The sequence below is a fragment of the Heterocephalus glaber genome, unplaced genomic scaffold (assembly GCF_053883595.1).
Source record: "Heterocephalus glaber isolate CG9 unplaced genomic scaffold, H.glaber_assembly_v1.0 deba00001428, whole genome shotgun sequence".
In the NCBI taxonomy this organism is placed as follows: Eukaryota; Metazoa; Chordata; class Mammalia; order Rodentia; family Bathyergidae; genus Heterocephalus; species Heterocephalus glaber.
This window is the reverse complement of record NW_028258293.1, coordinates 20225086-20246381: the sequence shown is the minus strand read 5'-3', so window position 1 is coordinate 20246381 and position 21296 is coordinate 20225086. Positions and strand designations below refer to the sequence as shown.

At 37.2% G+C, this 21296-nt stretch overlaps 1 protein-coding gene across 12 annotated transcripts in view; it reads right to left on the bottom strand.

The window, feature by feature from the left end:
• The window catches only part of Sbf2 (SET binding factor 2), a 450794-nt gene that overhangs the window by 10704 nt on the left and 418794 nt on the right, over positions 1-21296 (bottom strand). For all 12 annotated transcript variants that reach the window (XM_087211305.1, XM_013074593.3, XM_013074594.3 and 9 more), the window contains 2 exons: positions 5500-5626; positions 1642-1769 (listed from right to left, as the gene is read on the bottom strand). In XM_087211305.1, coding sequence (XP_087067431.1) covers positions 1642-1769; positions 5500-5626 — 255 coding nt within the window. The remainder of the gene's footprint in view (positions 1-1641; positions 1770-5499; positions 5627-21296) is intronic.

Genomic DNA, 21296 nt, shown 5'->3' with positions numbered 1-21296 from the left:
ATCCAGTTTTTTTTAACACCATTCATTAAAGAGGCTACCTTTCTTCCAGTGAGGATGGTTGGCTCCTTTGTCAAAAATGAGGTAGCTGAGTATGTGTAGAGTTGTTTCTGCATCTTTTAATCTATTCCACTGATCCTCGGGTCTGTTTCTTTGCCAGTACCATCCTGTTTTTATCACAGTGGCTTTGTAGAATAGTTTCAAGTCAGGTATTGTGATAGCCCCTGCCTAGAATTGCTTTTGCTATTCTAGGTCTCTTCTTGTTCCAAATGAATCTTTGGATTGTTTTCTTTAGTTCTGTGAAATATACTGTTGGGATTTCAATTGGGGTTGCATTGAATCTTTACAGCAGTTTTGGAAGTATGGCCATTTTTACTATATTGGTTCTTCCTACCCAGGAACAGGGGATGTCTTTCCATTTTCTTAGATCCTCTTCCATCTGTTTTTTCAGGGTGCTGTGGTTCTCAATGTAGAGGTCTTTGTTAGGTTGATTCCTAGATATTTCATTGTTTTGGATGCTATTGTGAAAGGAATTGTTTCCCTCATTTCTCTCAGTGAGTCTGTTATTTGTGTACAAGAAGGCTCTTGATTTTTGAGGGTTGACCTTGTATCCAGCTACGCTACTGAGTCTGTCAATTGAGTCTAGAAGTCTATTGGCGGAGTTTTTTGGGTCTTCCATGTAGAGTATCATATTGTCAGCAAATAATGACAATTCAACTTCCTCCTTTCCTATCTTTATTCCTTTTATTTCTTTCTCTTGTAGATTCCTCAGAATTCTAAGCTAGGAAGTGATAGCCCCAGGAGTTACCCTATCTTTCAGTTTGTGGCTTAATCTCCTCCTCCTCCTCCTCTGGCCTTGTATGAATGTTTGTGTATAGCTTAGTCCATGAAGCCAAACTGTCCACTGCCTGCCAAACAGCCATATCTTGCTATCCTTTGAGCCTAAGGGTACATACACCAGCTTGGGAGGAAGACAGCGAAATAGCCTGGTGAGTGGCTTGAATTTGGGGAAGGAATTTCAAAGTACTCAGCATGGTTTAGATGAGGAGTGGTATCTAAGCACATGCCCTTAGTTTCTTCTGAGGAGGGTGGGGTTCTAATGCATTGGAGCCAGGGGAGAGGACTCCCTTGCCCCTAAATAAAGTTAGTATTGCTTATGAAACCCATCTGTTCTATCTCAGAGCCTATGTCACGTAGATACACATGAAAGAGCATTGTTTTCCTCAAGATATGTCATCCTTCATGATATAGGCTCCAAACATCCCTGTTTCCCTTATAGGTCCTTCCATTGATGTTGCACAGATGGACTTAAGAAAATCTCTTCTAAAGAATTGTAGATTTTGCAACTTAGACTACCTGTTGAGATTTCAAGTTTATTTACCTCTTTCTTCTAGAAAAAGCTGCCTTGCTTTGGTTTTCTTGACACTACTCCTTCTGGGTTTTGGAGACCAGTTTCTAATTTTAGTGAACAGTCTCCACATCCATTATGGCCCAATCCCACAGTGTCTGAGACTATTAAAAACTTTTGGTATGAAATCTAGTCAAATGTTTATAAAAAAGTTAAATAGCTTATACATACTAGAACTAAGGAAAACTTTCACACAAAATATTCAGAAAATGAAAAGAAATAGTTTCTTACTCTACCTCTATTTCCACTGGTGAATATAAATAATTAAAGAAAATGGGACTCCTCTTATGTGTTTTATCAATACACTCCCAAATACAAATTCCTTTCTTGGCATGCTTGTCTCCTTTATCATCAAATAAAGTTCCTGAAAATTAAAAAAAAAAATCAACAAAAGTTAAATGAATATTCTGCCTAGAAGCATGATACATGGAGCAGATGAAAAGGTGAAATATTTCTTATGGCTTTAAAACAGCAACATGTGCAGAAACCTCAGAAAATAACTGCAAACTAAAGACAGGACAAACTTCACCGTTATGTGGAAACAAATCAAAGTGGAAGGAAAACATCAGTAAGGTTTTTCGGCAGTTAGCAGTACATCGTGACCCTCTCCCACTCAATGTCCTGTATCTACTTCTAGAGCCATAGAAGTCCCTGCGCCAAGAGACATTCTACACATTTTTCAAGAAAAAAATGGAAGGACTTAAGAGGTGATGTGATGATATTCAGTTAAAAACATAATTTTATGTTTCTTGTTTAAGTTGTTGGCTGTTTATTATGAACCATTTCAAGTTTTTTTGTTTGTTTAGCAGTTTATATATACCACAACTCATGGTCACAGAGACGCTGGATGATGGAAAGGTGTATTCTATGTCCTCGGGTAAATAAAACAAAGCAGAATTTAGCAAGGTATTTCAGGGATTTTTCTGACACCTCTTTGTACTTTGCAGTCACTTGATTTCTTACATGAGCCCACTCTGTTGTTTTCTGTGGTACTGGGAATAAACTAGAGTTGCTCTACCACTGGGCTACATCCCAGCTCTTTTTTCCCATTTGTTTTGAGACAGGATCTTGCTTAATTGCCCAGGTTGGCCTTGAACTTGTGATCCTCCTGCCTTAGTCTCTAAGAAACTGGGATTACAGGCGTGCCCCGCCAGGGCTGGGCCACTTTGTTTCAGTGGGGAGGAAGATGAGTCAGGATCCTGTAAAAATCCAGGAAGGGTGTCTCTCTTAGCAGTGCTGTCTTGCTTTGAATGAAATGCCTCAGTCCAAAGTCAACAAGGATTTTACCAGTGTATCAGAAAAGAATGTTTCAAGCCCAAAATGTGGGGCCTCCAAGACTGTTTTCTTTCCTACCTTTCAACTGCAGGTTCTAGTACAGTGGTTCTCAATCTTAATTATACATTCAAAAAACTAAGGGTTTAAAAATCCCTAATGTCCAGGTCTCATCTCAGACCAATTACATCAGAGTCTCTGGGGATAAAGTCTCAGATATTAGTCATTTTAAGAATTCTCTAAGTGAGCTGAGTATTTGAAATTGAGACTGCCCTAGGGGTTGGGATGGACTTTTAAAATCCCCTCACTTATTGCTCTACATGGGATGAGGTATGGATTACACCGGATGGCTGTGTGGCAGTCAGCTCCAGGTGAACTAGGCTCTCAACACCTTTATAGACAGGAGGAGAATGAGCTGAAACTAGAAAAGACAGTGCAGGATCTGGCTCTCCTTTCCTCAGGGGAACCCCCTCCTCCATATTGGTGATGCCTAGTGACTGGAACCAAGTCCAGTGGATTTTTCTTACAATATTCAGTTGGCTATCTTAGGGTAATATGTACAAACACAGGGAACACCCTAAATACAATTTGAATCATCAGATACTCATGTCAAATCCTATCAAATTACAATCTTATAATCCAGTACATAATAACATATTATTCTTCTAGGACACAGGAGAATTCATGGTGTTTAGACTTTTGTGATGAAATCTTAAAAATTATGAATGATGAATTATATTAGCAGTGGTTTCTTACTTTCCAAATGTTGATTTTGGCAGGTAGGGATCTTTACCACAGCTGTTCTAAATGATATTTCACTGTGTAGGCTTCATAATTAGTGTGTCTATCCAAACACAACAGGGACAGACCTGAGTCCTTGTCTGGACTGGACACAAAAACAGGCTTCTAATTAGGTGGGGTGGCCCCTGGGTAGCCCATCTGTTCAGAAAGGAGACTGGGTAGATGATCTCCAAGGACTCTTTGGGAATGACATTTTAGGATTCTAAATACATGTCATATGCTTTATAAGAACGTATGTCTATGATATAGGATAGACATAATCACATTTTCAAATAATCACGATACTCTTTCAATATACACCAAAATATTCTTTATCCATGTTTTATTTCATTTTTTGGTGCGTGACAGGCAGGGGAAATAACCAACTTTTTAGATGGGGACACAAGTTCAGAGAGATGAAGTAGTTTACCCAACTGTCACAAACACCATCTGACTTAGCTCTGTGCTCTCCCTCAATGGACCAGGGATGGTTCTCAGCCTTGGCAGTGCAGTGGAATCACCTGGGAAGCTTCTGAAAGCTGCTGATACCTAGACCCAACATCACAGATTTTTGGTACCGAGGATCGAACTCGGGTCCTTACACTTGCAGAGCAGGCAGCAGAACCACTGAGCTAAATCCCCGGCCCCAGGGTGTTGGGAGTTTTAAAAGTTCTCCAGGTGATCCCAATGTCCAGTGAGAACCACTGCACTGGATCTTGCTGCTTCTCTACTGAAGACAGACATGCTACAGCAGAAACCTTGGGCTTTGGCCACATCTGCAGGCTGCTAAGGTAAACTGCTAACCAGCTTAATTTAACAAAACAAACTGCTCTACTGAAGATCAAAAGCAAAAACAAAAAGAACTGCTCCAGGGAGATACCTATTCACACCAATATTTGCATATGTTGTTCCTTTCAGGGATAAAGGTGCCTGACATTGTGATTCCTCAGTCACACACATTAGTCTGCTTTAGACCAGGCCAGAGGTAGCTGTAATCAGGCCTACTTAATACCTTCCCAGCACATGGTGCTTGAGAATTTGTTTGTGAATGTGATGTGAGGAATGACAATTCCTTGAGTCAATGAAGGCTTGTAAGTATAAACAGGATGGGAATAGTATGACCAGTGTTCCTCTTACCAAAAGTATGAAATATTATACTAGACAATTTCAACAGCATGCCTGAAAAGCAGTATTTCTTTTTTTTTTTTTGTACAGGGGATCGAACTCTCATCCTTGCGTTTGTGCAGCAGGTGGTGAAACCATTGAGCTAAATCCCCAGCCCCCACCCTCATTTTAAATATGAGGAAGCTAAGTCTCAGAGAAGTACCTAATTCTGCCAAAGTGCACTATTAGTAATTGGCAGTGCTGAAATTTTAATTCTGGTCTGTTTGCTCCAGATCCCATGGCATTAACTACTATTCAAACTGCCTCCAAGGACTGGTATCCTTCCTACAGAATGTACCAGGGATGGAAAAACTGTAAGTTAAATATCTCTTCTAAAACTGTGGTATCATTTATAGCTATCAAAATAGTAAATAGATCTAATTTACCAAGGTGCTACAGGAATGACTATGTGCTGTCCCTAAGAGATAAGACAGCAAATAACCTCAGCGTCTGGGCATTTATTCATATATACTTTCTATTTGTATTCTGGTATAAAACCCTGACTCTGAGCTTGTCTCATTTGGCGTAGTTACATCATTCATCAAAAACTGTCATAAAAAACATGCAAAATTTCTGGGCATGGTAGCACATGGCTGTAACCCCAGCACTCAGGAGGCTGAGGCAGGAGGATCACTGAGAGTTCAAAGCTAGCCTAGGCTACGGAGTGAGTTCAAGGCCAGCCTGAATTACATAGGGAGACCCTGTATAAAAAAAAAATATATTTCCATTAAAAATGCAAACTAGGGCTGGGGATTTAGCTAGTGGTTCTGGCACATGCCTTGCAAGCGCAAGGTCCCAATTTTGATCCCCAATACCAAACAAACAAACAAAAAGCAAACTCAACAAAAAAGATGGAAGGAAGGCATATAAATACATACCGTGTTCTAATCTTTCATAGTCTGAATCCAGGAGAAAAGTTTTAAAGCGATTAGATACATAGTGGAAGGCCAAGAACTTTAAGTAATAGAGATTGAATTCAAACTCAGTAGGATACTGGTTGTGAACCTGAAACACACAAGGAAAAGAAAAGAGTAAAAATCAAACAGAACAAAAAATAAATGCCATGCCACTGAATGCTGACCTGATATATATAGACCATTTGGTCATGCATTTAACAAATACTTGAATCTCTACCATGAGTAGAGATTTGAAGGGAACCAGCTTTCTGAGCACCTGTTGTGCCAAACATCCTATTAGGGGTTTTTATAAATATCATCTAATTTCTACAACATACCAAGACAGGCATTATCACTCTTCATTCACATTTGATAAGGCTTAGGATCAGCAAAATTATTTACCCAATGTCATTCAACAGAAACTACTGAGTCCAAATCTGAACACTGGTTTATTAGGTTCCAAGATCTGTGTGCCACTCATTACATGATACTGTGAGAGGCACCTGACAGATATAAATTAACTGAAGTTATGGTTCTTGCTTTCCAGGCATCTGTGATGCAGTAGTTTGAAACATAACAAGAAAAACTGCACTTACAGAAGTTTGACAATGAGAAAATTAGGAAGACAAGATGGTAGCTTAAGGGGATACCAAAAGACATATTCTGGACTGAAGAATGTGTGCATATCTTCAGGCAAACCAGAAGGAGCCAAAAGAAAGAGTACAGTTTAGAGAAAGAGCTAATAACCAAGAGAGTAAGTCCCTGGAAAAGCAAGAACAAATAGGGCTAGGGATCAGATACAGGAAACACCTTTGGAAATAGGAGGGATAGGGAAGTAGATAAAAAGAAAGATACATTCAAATCCCAAGGGAAAAAGGAGGAGGATATGCTTTTAACCTTATTTTTCATCAGTAAATTAGGCAGCAAGGTCACTGGACACAGGAATAAGGATGAGGGGATGATATGGGAGGGAAAGGGCAGGGCACGCTTTGGAAGTCACTATATGTCTAAAGCATACTTTAGACAAGTTGTATGCAGACTTTGTGGAGCCATCTTATATTGGCAGAAGGGAGGTTGATGACCTTGTGACACTTCCTAATCCATCAGGCAATCTCTCCACTGCACTGGTCAAACAATTGCTCATGACCAGTTAAGAATTTTGTTTGGCTGAGATAAGTTCCAATCATAATGTACTTGGTTGAAAACTATTTCAAATGAACACTACAGACAGGCAAAAATCAGCTTTCCTTTCCACGTTAATTTAGCCATACAGGATGATGGGAATTTAAGTCATGATCTGGCTGTCACTGATTTATCCAAGTTTATCATCTTAATTTCTGTGATGATTTCAGTGTTTCTCTTTTTTCCTATAACATTTTTTTAAGGTTTTTCTGGTGAATTAAATATTAGATTATAAGTAATGCAAAAATAAAACAGAATTTAGGAAGATGCATTAGAAGAGTGTGAAATATATGCAGTGGACCTGTACCCAGTGGCGTTCTTCTGATAGAGCTCTGAACAGCTAAGTCTTGTACAATCCTCTAAGTTGTTAAAACTGTAAGCATTTGTATTAAGTATGAGTTTACGGATCAGTGAAAATGAAGGGATTAGATACCATGAGTTTTCCATGATTACGGTATACGAACAACTAATTATAAGATCAAATATACTTGAAGTGCTGATAGTTATAATTAAATAAAACCTAAGTCAATCTGACAATCTGGGGTTCAACATTATTATTTGAGCATTACACTGGGCATAATGATAAATTTATTTTAATGGTTATTAGAATTAGTAACCTTTCTTCTGTTTCTATGACAGAAAATAAATATTAAAAATGGCTTTCCTTTCCTTGCTCTTAATCTCAACTGTCAACCCTGTCCTCAGTTCTCATTCAAATGCTGGCTCCTACTGATACACATGAGTAAAAGGTACATTACCGAGAACGATGGGATAAGTGTGTATGAAACAAGGGGGAATATTTTTACGGGGATCAATGGCAATGTCTTTTACTGTAATAAGTTTAAAAAATTAAACATTCAACATATTTTTTTTAATCAACCCTCGTATACACACCAGGTGGCCCTGGGTTAGATTCTGCACTGGGCTGGTTCTCTGGTGTTCTGGTTTCTTTCTTAAGCATTGTTCAGATCTCCAATTTCCCCTTTCACCTGTCTTAACACCAAAAATAGTTTTCTAGTTCAAATTCCTACTTTGGAATCAATAGTGCCACCCCGAGAAGCCAGTGTACAAGAGATGAAGGGTGATGATGAAGACAGTGGCTAGTTGGAGAAAAGGGGACAGGCCAATGATAGATGGAACTTTGTTTCCTACTATCTGGGTCTGGTGGAGGAGAAATCTGCTGTGTGCTACACAGGGTGAGATTTAAGGACAACTGCCCCAACAGTCCTTGGAATACACCTCCAGTTGTTACAAGCCAGCTCCTGGTTCACTGTCTACAGGGGAAGAATTCAGAGTTCTTTTACTAACGCAGGCAACAGTGGTGCTGTCCACATTTCTCTTAACTATTCTCCACAGAAACCACTTGCCTCACATGTACCTGTTTCCTGGATTATATTTAATATGCTCAGAAATATAATTTTTAAAAACCCACTTCTGAGGTAAAGTAGAAAAGAAATGATAATGAATATGACCTTAAATTGAACTTACGGGGATTTCAGGGAGATCAAAAGTAAACCTCCTGTGCAAGTAGAAAAATTGCTTTCACAGCCCACTGTTACCAAGTGATTGACTCCACCACAAACTCTGCCCTCTACAATTATGTCAGAGAGGTAAAACTTTTCTGAGGCCTCTGGCACTTACCTTGCTGGAGCTGGAATTGTGCTTAGAGAGCACTAAGGTATGGGTGCTTGTGTGCACTAGTGTGCGTATAACTGTGTATGTGTCACAGTGGGCAGCTACTTGGTGCTTGGGGTTAAAAAAAAATCTACCTGAAATGAGCTCATGATCAGGCCTACTGGAAATAGGAGAGAAGATGCAGAATAACTTACTTTTTACTCTTTAGCAACAAACATATGAAAATGTTTAGTGGAAAAAATAAGTCATGTGGACTTGAAGGCTGGATTGATTAATATCCAGATACCACATTTGGAATGTGACATTAAGAAACACAAGGAATTTTCTGAAAAGCTTTTCTGCTGTAATAGTGAAGAATTTACAAGTGCTCACTTTAGCAGCACATATATTAAAATTGAATTTACAAGACAAAATCTGGTGATTTGATTTCCAGTAAGCAAGAAAAATCACTTTCTGGGCTGGGGATTTAGCTCAGTGGCACCACGCCTGCCTGGCAAGCACAAGGTCCTGAATTCGATCACTGATACAAAAAAAAAAATCACTTTCTCCATTTAATGGAATGAAATGATTGAATCATATATGATTGGTGTATGTCTAACTTTTTAAGAAATGGCCAAACTTTTCCAAAATGACTGTACAATTTTTTATTCCTAACAGTGGTGTTGGAGAATTCCAGTTCCTCCACAACCTTGAAAAAATTGTGATAAAAAAATTTCAGCCATTAAAACAGGTGTGTAGTGGTATTTCATTGTGATTTTTAACTTGTATTTACTAATGAAAAACAATGCTGACTATCTTTTCATGTGCTTCACTATTTGTACATTTTTGCGAAGTCAGTCTAAATGTTTTACTCATTAAAAAATAGGGTCGGGGGCCGGGGATTTAGTTCAGTGGTTCTGCCGCCTGCCTCGCAAGCGCAAGGACCTGAGTTCGATCCCCAGTACCAAAAAAAAAAAAATAGGGTAGTTGTTTTCTTATTGAGTTTTGAGAAGTATTTATATACGCTGGATATTAAGTCCGTTAGCAGACATGATTTGTAAATATTTTCTTCCACTTTGTGATTGGTCTTTTCATTTTTTTTTTTTGGTACCGGAGATTGAACTCAGGACCTTGCGGTTGTGAGGCAGGTGGCAGAACCACTGAGCTAAATCCCTGGCTCTGGTCTTTTCATTTTTAAAAGGACTTTTGAAGAACAGAAGTTTTTAATTTTGACAAAGTCTAATTTATTAATATGTGCTTTTCTGGGTCATGGTTCTGATGATGACCCTAAAATATCTGTGCTTAACCCAAAGTCACAAAGATTTCTTTTTTCTTCTAGAATTTTATATTGGTGGTAGGTATGGATCAAAGTACATTTTTTTTCCCTTCTGGAAATCCAGTTGTTCAGGTACCATTTGTTGAAATGATATCCTTTTCCACAGCATCTGTATCTTTGTCCAAAACATATATCATATATAGGTGGGGTTATTTTAGGAAACAGTTCCATTGATCTACGTTTTTATACCAACTAAACTCTCTTAATTACTAAAGATTTATAAACCTTTTGAAATCACGTAGTGCTAACCCTCCAATTTTATTCTTTTTCAAAGTTGTTTAGCTACTCAAGGTTCTTTGTATTTCCATATGGATTTTAGAATTTGCTTGCCAATTTCTAGGATTGTTGCATTGTCTCTTTAAACTCATTGTGGAGAACTGACATTTCAAAAATGCTGAGTCTTCCAATTCATGAAGAAGAGATAGCTTTAGACTTATTCAAGTATTTTTAATTTCTTACAGGGATGTTTTATAATTTTTAGAGTCCAGGTCCTTAATGTGTTTTGCTATATTCTATTGTTTTTGGTGTTTTACTGTAAATGGTTCTGATTTTTAAATTTCCAATTTTCCAGTGGCTTGTTGCTGGTATGTAAAAATACAACTAATTTTTATATATCAATGAAATATTTTATAGCTCTGGTAAACTCACTAATTCTAATAGTTGTTTTTTTTGGGGTAGATCTTACAGGCAGTCAGGCTATGAATAAAGACAATTTTATTTCCATTTCCATGTGTGGGCTGCCTCCTCCTCCTCCTCCTCCTCCTCCTCCTCCTCCTCCTCCTCCTCCTCCTCCTCCTCCTCCTCCTCCTCCTCCTCCTCCTCCTCCTCCTCCTCCTCCTCCTCCTCCTCCTCCTCCTCCTCCTCCTCCTCCTCCTCCTCCTCCTCCTCCTCCTCCTCCTCCTCCTCCTCCTCCTCCTCCTCCTCCTCCTCCTCCTCCTCCTCCTCCTCCTCCTCCTCCTCCTCCTCCTCCTCCTCCTCCTCCTCCTCCTCCTCCTCCTCCTCCTCCTCCTCCTCCTCCTCCTCCTCCTCCTCCTCCTCCTCCTCCTCCTCCTCCTCCTCCTCCTCCTCCTCCTCCTCCTCCTCCTCCTCCTCCTCCTCCTCCTCCTCCTCCTCCTCCTCCTCCTCCTCCTCCTCCTCCTCCTCCTCCTCCTCCTCCTCCTCCTCCTCCTCCTCCTCCCTCCTCCCCCTCCCCCTCCCCCTCCTCCCCCTCCTCCTCCTCCTCCTCCTCCTCCGCCTTATTGCATGACTAGGAACTTCTATACACTGTTGAATAAAAATGGGGAAGCAGATGTCAATATCTTGTTTCTGGTCTTGGGGGAAAGCATTCAGTCTTTCACTATTGAGTATGTTAGCTGTAGGTTTTGAAAAATACTATTAGTTTGAGGAGTTCCCTTCTGTTCTTAGTTCCCTGAAAATATTTTTTAAGGAATAGCACTGATTTTGATTAAATAAAACTAACATTGCACTCCTGAGATATACCTCACTTAACTGGGGTATATTATTCTTTTTATATACTGTTAGATTTGACTTGCCGAAATTTTGTTTAAAGAATTTGAATCTGATCATCATGGATTCTGGTCAATAGTTTCCTTTTACTGTCCTTGTCAGGCTAGCTTAATGCAGGCTTAATGTAAGCTTAATGCTTACAGATTGATTAGGAAGCATTCCCTTTGCTTTCATTTTCAGGGAAGAATTTCTGTAGAATTGCTATTATTATTCCTTGCTTGCTAAGTAGAATTTATCAGTGAAGCCACCTGGGCCTGAACTTTTCACTGTGAAAGGATTTTAACTATATTTCAATTTTCTTTTCTCTCTCTCTCTCTCTCGCTGTCTCTCTCTGTCTCTCTCTCTGTCTCTCTCTCTCTCTCTCTCTCTTTGGTACAGCTGATCAAACTCAGGACCTTGCACTTTCAAGGCAGGTTTAGGAACCACTGAGCTAAATCCCTGGCTATGTATTTCAATTTTCTTAATAGACACAGGCCTATTCAAGCTATGTACTTCCTCTTGAGTGGGGTAGTTCATCTTTCAAGGAATTTTTCCATTTCATCTAAATTGATTATTGGCATAAAGTTGTGATGATGTCATTTTTCTCATTTCTTATATTGGTAATTTGTGTCTTATTTTACTCTGATAGACCCTCATCAATTTTATTGATCTTCTCCAAGAACAGCTTTTGGTTTTGTTATTTTTCTTTATTGCTGACCACAAGAATTTGGGGTCCTAGCTTCAAATAAATTTAACCTTATCATCTTATATAGAATTGGGAATGATAGGCATTCAGCCAGTAAATTCATTCTATATGAGCATTTCCCTAAATATGCTGATGGACAGAGTTTTTAGGTCTCTCTCAGAGACCATATGGATTCTGTTGTTCAAAATAATTTTGTATTCATTTTCCAGAAGACAAAAAATACAGATTAAAAAAAAACTAAACTGTTTTGGCATTTTAGTTTTAGTTTTCATCATGTAGTGAAAGCAGGCAACGTCGCTTATTTATAGGAATTAAATCTGAAATGGAATTAGGAGAAACATGAATTTATAGGGTCTTCTTTTTTGCCCATGTGCCATTAAGTTCTTTGTAAAATTTTAAAAGGCCCATAAAAACAAGCTATGACTCAAATCCCAGGACAGATGGACATTTTGGGAATTAAATGTAATAAAACTAGATTTTGCTTCCAGGTACTACAGATAATAAACTATGAGACACTGTATAAAATGGTGCCAATGTGAAAGACTGAAGGCACACTAGATGCACTAAAGAAAAGTAAGTAGCTCATATTAAATTTTATTTCACAGATTAAACAAGTCTAATTGAACTGTCAATTACTTTACATAAGATTTCAAAATTATTCCATATTATATGGGCTCAAATATTAAAAGACAATACAAAATTGTTTTGTTATAAAACAGCTGGGGCTGTGTAAGTTTTGTCAGTTTTCAGCTGAATGGGAAGTATGAAGATACTAGGAACTCTTGAATACACCATGCACCCATCAGCTGCAGTTATTTTGCCAAGAGGAACAGATAAATTTTAGAGGAAAAACCTCTGTGGGGGCAGCTTAGCTACTTACACATGAGCTCACAAGCAAGGGTTATCTTAAAAAGCAAATAGTGGCCGGGGATTTAGCTCAGTGGTTTCGCTGCCTGCTGTGCAAGCACAAGGACCCGAGTTCGATCCCTGGTACCAAAAAAAAAAGAAAAAAAAAGCAAATAGTTTTTTGTCTTTAGAGGAAGATCTTGCAAAATGCTGCATGTAATAATCATGAGAATCACTGTACCAAGCCAAACTAGAGTGGTCCAATTTATGAACTACAGAAATGATCCCTGAAAAAAAAAAGAAAAGAAAAAGAAATAATCCCTGAAAGTATAGCCTTGAGTGATCCAATTTACAATGTGAATAAACTTTGAGGATTTTTTTTTTGGTACTGGTGACTGAACTTGGGTCCTTGAGCTTGAGCAGCAGGCAGCGAAACCACTAAGCTAAATTCCAAGCCCTGATGTGAATAAACTTTGAAGGCAAAGTCCAAAATTGTTATTTTTTTTAAGTAGAAAAAATGAAAAAGTATGCTCTAGGATGCTCTCAAAGATTTACTCTAAGGTTCAAATAAAGGGATTTTTTTTTTATGCTTCATGTTTTCATTCGTAGTGTATATATTTTTTCCCTTTGGTGGTGTATTTTAAATATAAATTATAGGTAAAAAATTTATTTTTGTATTTTGGATGTATTTTCCTTTTGAAAGATTTGGCTCAATTATTTTAAGAAAGGGAAGAGCATTCTGTAATGATATCATTTGAAATAAGTGAGTTTCTTTTAGAAGCAACAAAAAATCTGCCAGATGTTGGTATTATGAAACAGTGATCTAGCATTTACAATTCATCTGACACCTGGATATACTGGCATAAACAATAGCTTTTTATATAATGAGGCAGTTCTAATTTAAGATCATTGTTTCATCTGTTTTCTTTGTAACTTTATTAGTACTAATGGACAAGTCTAGGCATATGTCCATGGACTGCTTTTTTGGCATTCAGCATGTTAGAGATGGTTAACAAGGAGGGAACACATTCCATCTAGAGAAAGTTTCAACTGCTGCTGTGTAATTTTGAATTTATTTTTAAAATGTTGTTGGACCTCACTCTATTTTGTCCCTGAGAGACTGAAGATAGCACTAATTTGAATTATTTGGCAAAAGCCAGTCATGTAAAGCAGCAGTGTTCACTTGAAAGGCAATTCAAAGAAGGCATCTTCTAATGCCTAAACCCAGTATGTAGGAGATGATGAAACAGTACCTTATAATTAAGTCAGCAAGAGTCAGAAGCACTATTTGCTAACTACAGACTTCTTAGATTCCTGTTTTCCAATGAATAAACAATCCCCTTTCAGCACAAAATAATTTGCTTCACCAAAGCTGATACCAATCACAGCCACACATCCTTAAAGTACTGCAATTAAGGTCATATGGTCCTTCTGTCATGACTTGTCTGCCCTCAGGTAAGTATGTATTAAGTAGTAAGTGAAAGGAGAGCTCAGGCAAACTTAAAAATTTTTATACATATTTCAATTAAAAAATCTTAACACAGTAGAGCTAGAATTGAAATAATAAACAGGGCCTTTAGACTGTTATTTTCTACAGTTCCTGAAGCATTCACTTAACTTTTACCCCAACTTCTTTTATGTAACTTAACCTTTTTAATTTTTTAGCATATATTGTATACTGAAGATATAACAGGAATGTAATTTATACCTCATTTTAGTTTATTATGTTAAGTTGCTTTATTTATACCACTTAAGGAGTATTTGCAAAATACAGGTTACCTGTTGATATTCTATAATCCTCATACTCCTGCCCTACCCTCAACAATAAAATATTAGTATTATGTTCCAAATAAGGATTACTGCACATGGGACACAAAGACATTCCCATTTTTGAGGGCAGTATATCTTTTTTTTTTTTTTTTTTTTTCTTGGTACTGGGGATTGACCTCATGCGCTTGCGAGGCAGTCATGGGGTCACTGAGCTAAATCTCTGGCTGGAGAACAGTATATCCTATAAAAGCACCTCTCACCTCTCATCTCTTCCTTATTGTGAGAGGATTTTCTGTTGATTCTAATGTTTAGTTATGCAGAGTTCTGCAAGTTGAACACAGGGATTGAATACATTTTGTAGTACATTTAAACAAGCCGAATTCAGCTGTACAAGCTCAGTTTCCTGAAATCCACTCCCTATTAAAGGAAAGGAATTTTTAAGAAGTAAAAAACCCAAAAGGGAATGGGGAAAATGTTACACAATAACAGGCAAAAACAATTTTGCAGAATTTTGAAACATGGAAAACAGAAGGAAAAATAGCAGTGAATGACAGAAGAGAAGTGACACTGAGATGCCTGTAGGAGGAAAAGGATTTGAGAATTTTCCCTGTAAACCTAGAAAGGCTCAGGACACAGAGGCTCATGGATTGAATAAATATAGGGGTGAAACAGGGATAAAATGAGACAGTTTTTAGACCCCAGGGTGCTTTCCACCCTATGCTGTGATATGATTTATCCTATTAAGAGCAAGAGATCAGAGGTCCTCCCACCCCAAAAAACCAAACTATCAAACCTCAGAACTTGGGAATCCCAGGCACAACTGGGTTAGCAATGAGAAAGTAAAATCTCCATATTAAACTGGGATCTCCCTAAACCCATTTCCTGTCCTGCTTCCAGGAAGTAACTTTCTGGGCACCAGACTGATAAATTCTTCTCTGGAGAAACTAGATAGTTGCTGTTTTCTTTTTCTGGGGCTGCAATTTACTGAGATGTAGGATTTACTAATGGAGTATAATTTTCAGGTTTACTGAAATACAATTTACATAAAATTTATTTTAGGAGAACAGTTTGCTTAATTTTGAACACTGTATATAGCTAAGTAACCATCACAACTAGAATACAGAACAGCTTCTAGATCCTAAAAATTTTACTTATGCTCTTTGTAGTCAATCCTTTCTCCCCAACCACAGGTCCCAGACAATCACTGGTCCACTTTCAGTGACTATGGTTTTGCTTTTTAAAAAAATTTCACTTAAATGAATTTATATAATACATAGTCTTTTCTGAAGGACACTAAGCATAAGATTCATCATGTTGTGTATATTAGTATTCCATTTCTTTTGCTTGCTGACTATTCTACTATATGAATACTCCAGAATTTGTTCATCTGTTCAACATTTGGATTGTTTTCATACTAGCTCTTTGTAGTCACCCCCCACTACCTTGAATCTCAGGTAACCATTAATTTATTCTTTGATCTTGTCATTTTGAGAATGTTCTATAAATGGAACCATACAGTATGTTATCCTTTGGAGACTGCTCCACCCACTCAGTATAATGTTCTTGAGATTTAGTCAAGTTATTGCATGCATCAATAGTTCATTCCGTTTTATTGTATTACTCCATAGTATGAATGTATTGGTTTGTATAGCCATTCACCTACTGTAGGGATCCTTCTCCTTTCTGGCTATTATAAATAAAGCTGCGTTGAACAATACAGTTATATTTCAGTTATATATGTCTCTTATAAACAGCATATAGTTAGATCATGATATATTTAGACTAATTACACTGAATATAATTATTGGTAGGGCTTGGTTCTGCCATTTTATTTTTTGTATTCTTTTTGTTCTATCTTTTTTGGTTTGCCTCATGTTCATTACTTTAACATATTTTAGAATTCCATTTGACTTGTCTATAGTATTTTTGAGTGAATTTTTATAAAGCCTAAGTTGTTGCTGTATTACATTATATACCTTACAAGTCTAATGCTGTTGACATTTCAGTAGTTTCAGCCAAGTATAGAAACCTTATTTCATTTTGTAACCCTTTATGCTCTCCTATTTGTAACTGTCTCAATTATTTCTGTAACATACATAAAAAATACATCAATTTTTTAAAAGTGAAATTAAATTTTATTTGAAGTATCAATGAAATCAGTAAACTTTTAGCTGGACTGACCAAGAAAAAAACAAAGATACAAATTACCAATACCAGCAATGAAAATGTTAACCTCACTGAAGAGCTTACAGATATTAAAAGGCTAGCCAGGGATTTAGCTCAGTGGTGCTGCGGCCTGCCTCACAAGCGCAAGGTCCCGAGTTCAATCCCCAATACCTCCTTCTGAAAAAAGTAGATAATAAAAGGCTAATAAGAGAATGTTAGAACAACTTTATGGCGATTCCTTCAAAGGCACAACTACCAAGGCACAGTCACAAAGAAAAATACAGTAGACCCTTGAGTTACTACCAGCCTGACATATGAACAACTTGGGTTACGACTGGAATTTTAGTTTTAACTTATGACCAAAGTCTTGAGTTATGACCTGAATGTCAGCCACTTATGCTTCCAAATGGTCAAACAGTGTTATTTCTGCGTCAAATGTCAAACATAACTTAGAAAACTCAAGAGAAGAAAGGTCTATTATATTTACCCATACGTTTATTTTGTTTTCTTTTTTCCTTCCTGATAGCCTAAAATTCTGCCTTTTATCATTTATTTTCAATTTGAAGAACTTTATCCATTTAGGTTTATGATCCACTTCAAATTTTTGTGAATGTGACCAAAGAATTAGGGCTCATATTTTTCCATACAGATATCCAGTTATCAAACCCAACAGCATTTGTGGAAAAGTCTGCTTTCCTCATATCTTTGTCTTATAGCTGTTTTCTGTGAGTATAGTCATCTTTAGGATCTTAGCCCCTCATTTGCAGATGGAGAAGTCAAAACTACTCATTTTAAAATTCTATTTTACCTTGTGAAATTTGAGGGTATTATCCCAACATGGTATGTAGGAAAAAAAAAAAAAGGGACTGAAGAGGACAGTAGAAAATGGAAAGCTATTCCTTGGTTCCTGGATAGGCAGAACCAATATTGTTAAAATGGCCAATTTTTGAAAAATGATACAATAATATCATTTATAAATATAATATATATTTTGATATATATTATATATAATAGTTTTATTGTAATTCCAGTCAAAATATCAACAGCATTCTTCACAGAACTAGAAAAAACAATCCTACAATTTATATGGATCTAGAAGAGACCCAGAATACCAAAGCAATCCTAAGTAACAAGAGCAAAGAAGGAGGCATCACAATTCCAGATTTCAAGTTATATTACAAAGCTACTGTGACAAAAGATAAAAACAGCATGGTACTGGCACAAAAACAGACAAGTAGATCAGTGGAACAGAACAGAGGATGCAGAAACAACCTCAGGCACATTCATCCATCTTCGACAAGGGGGATAAAAACTAACACTGGAGAAAAGACAGCCTCTTCCACAAATGGTGCTGGGATAACTAGCTATCCACATGCAGAATGATTCTAGACCCATATCTCTCATCCTCTTCTAAAATCTAATTAAAATGAATCAAAGACCTAAATAATAAAATAGAAACACTGAATCTGATGAAAGATAATTAAAACTCTGAACACATAGGCATAGACAAGAACTTTCTGAACAGAACCATAATGGTACTAAACACAACACAAAGAATCAACACATGGAATGATATCAAATTAAAAAGCTTCTGTGCAGCAAAGGAAACAACTGACAAAGTGAGAAAAAAACTTTGCCGGGTACTCCTCACAGGTCTAGCATCTAGTCATAAATTCAAAAAATTAGACTTCCTTAAACAAAAGGCCCAATCAAATAATGGGCAATTAAAATGAATAGAAACTTTTCAAAAGAAGTACAAATGGCCAATAAGTATATGAAAAAATGTTCAGCATCTTTGGGCATTACAGAAATTCAGAGGTTCCATCTTATTCCAGAAAGAATGGTTATCATCGAGAAATCAAAAAAACAATACTGGCGAGGTTGTGAAGAAAAACAAAACCTTCTACATGGTTGCTTGGAATGTAAACTAGTACAATGACTACAGAAATCGGTGTGGAGATTCCTCAAAAACTAAAAATACAGGGCTGGGGATTTAGCTCAGTGGTTCTGCTTCCTGCTTTGCAAGGGCAAGGTCCCAAGTTCAATCCCTGGTACCAAAAAACGCCCCCAAAAAACAGAAAACTAAAAATACAAATTCCTTTTTTTTTTTTGGTACCGCGGATCAAACTTGGGTCCTTGAGCTTGCGAGGCAGGTGGCAGAACCACCAAGCTAAATCCCTGGCCCTACAAATTCCTTTTGATCCAGGTATACCTCATCTGGATATCTTCCCCAAAGGGTTAAAGACATATTACAGTGGTACCTGCATACTCATGTTTACAGCAACACAACTCATAATTGCTAAATCCTGGAAGCAGACTATAGATCCAAAAACAGACAGACGAATAAAAGAAAGTGTGGTGAAGTAGTACACAATGGAGTACTACTCTGCCATAAAAGATTACTTTGAGCCATTTATAGGAAAATGGATCCACCTTGAGACTACAATGCTAAGAGAAATAAATCAGACATAGGCATGGTTTCCCTTATATGAGAAACCCAAGTTATATATAATTTAAAGAGCAAAATAGATACATGTTAGGAAACAGGGAGATAGACTTTGTTCTGGGTTTCTGGGGATGGTGGGGAAGGAGAGGGAGGGGAGGTGAAGTAAAACTGATTAAGATGTGTTATGTATATGTATTCTCTAAGATGAATGTAATTATTATGTATTGCAAACATACTAATTAACCCCCCCAAGATAAATAGCCTATGTCCAACTTATTTCACTTTTAAAAAGCCAAAAAGGGCCGGGGATTTAGCTCAGTGGTTCCAGCACCTGCCTCACAAGCTTAAGTTCCTGAGTTCGATCCCTGGTACAAAAAAAAAGCCAAAAATGTGTTTAGTAGAATTCTTATTAAAATAAGTCTGCATGGATGACTGCACTTGGTATTCTTCTCAGTTAAGTTTATGCCTCAGAGTCAGATTTATATGGTAGATGTGATTCTGATGATGCCTCATTTGGTTTCTGTTCCTACATGCTCTTTGTAAATAGCTCATTATGGGAATTACGATTTTAACAATTAATGATATCCATTTTTTATACACAAAGACCCTAAAAAAAGGTCAACTGCTCTAGCTAGTGTTCAAATGAATTATCAGTGATATGATCTCAATGCAGGGGCAAAAATTGGTTGTGTGTTCTTACTGAGATAGAACAAAGGCCTCTAATAAAGAGGCTTAAGAACCTTTCAAGGGAAATCTTGACAAGGCAATGAATGTTATTATATTCAAACTGGATATGCCAAAGAATAATTTTTTAGGAAACATACAGCCACTGAAGGATTTTGTTTTCTTGTCCTAAAGATTTCTACATAGTGGAATAAAAATCCTACTTGGATATTCTAAATGTCCCTGATTAAAGTTGGTGAGAGCATGAATAAGACAGGGTTATTCAGTTTGATTAATTAATTGATAATACATATATACTGAATGTCTATTATATTCAGGGACAAATTATGTCCGTGTTAGCTACTAGAGACACAAAAGCTAGTATAACATAGTTTCTGTTCCAAATATTCTTAGTGTAAGTAGAAGGTAAAAGACACATACAAATAAATATACTCTGCTAGTTTTATAGGTGCCAAAGAAGTCAGTACATGACTCACTAGGAATACAAATGAGGGAGGTCAGGAAAAGGTTTAAAGATTACTTAAGATTATAAAATAACATACAGTGCTCAGAACAGTGCAAGTAAATACATATTATTAATTATTTTTAGTGGTGGTATGTGGGGACAGGAAGTGGAACAATAAGCAAAATAATAAATGTTTTCATGAAGAACTCACATGCTTTCACCTATACAGAAACAAGAAGGGGTTCTTGCTCCTCTCCCTGGCCTTGGTTAAGTTTTCTGTTTCAGAGATAGTGGTCTCCAACCTTTTCCTTCATCTTTTTGCCAAAAGGAGTATGAATAGGAAGGCTAATATTTAAAGAAAATATACCATTAGCTGCAAAGAGTTGAAAAGTATAAGCTCAACTTGTTATTACTGCTTCCATCTGCTGCGTAGAAAGATGGACTGAAATTATTCAAGAGATCTTTTAATAAGCAAACTGAAGCAATCAAAAGCATAGCCTTCTGGGTGTGTATATGTGTGTGGGGAGGTAGGGTGGAGGGAATGGAAAGTCATACTGCTAATGGTATGGAATTTCTTTTGGGGTGATATATATTTACAGGTCTTTTCTTTAAAAAGCAAACTGAAGCAATCACAAGCATAGCCGTGTGTGTGTGTGTGTGTGTGTGTGTGTGTGTGTATGGGTATATGTGGTGGAGGAGGCAAATGGAAAGTCACTACTAATCAGTATGGAATATTTTGGGGAACAATATGCATTTTTTATATACAAACATCCTAAAATGTTTTAGAATTGTGATAGTTGTCATACAAGTCTGAATATACTAAAAGCTACTGAATTGTACATTTTAAATAGGTGAACTATGCTATGTATGGTGGCACATGCCTGTCAGCCCAGCACTTGGGAGGCTGAGGCAAGAGAATCTCTGGGAAAATTAATAAATTAAAAAAAAAAAAAAAGAGGATCTCTGGGAGTTCAAAGCCAGCCTGGGCTGGCTACATAGTGTGCTCAAGGCCAGACTGGAGTACAATGTGAGACTTTGTCTCAAAAAAAAAAAAGTGAACTATGTGATACATAATATAGTTCAACTGAACTGTTATTTT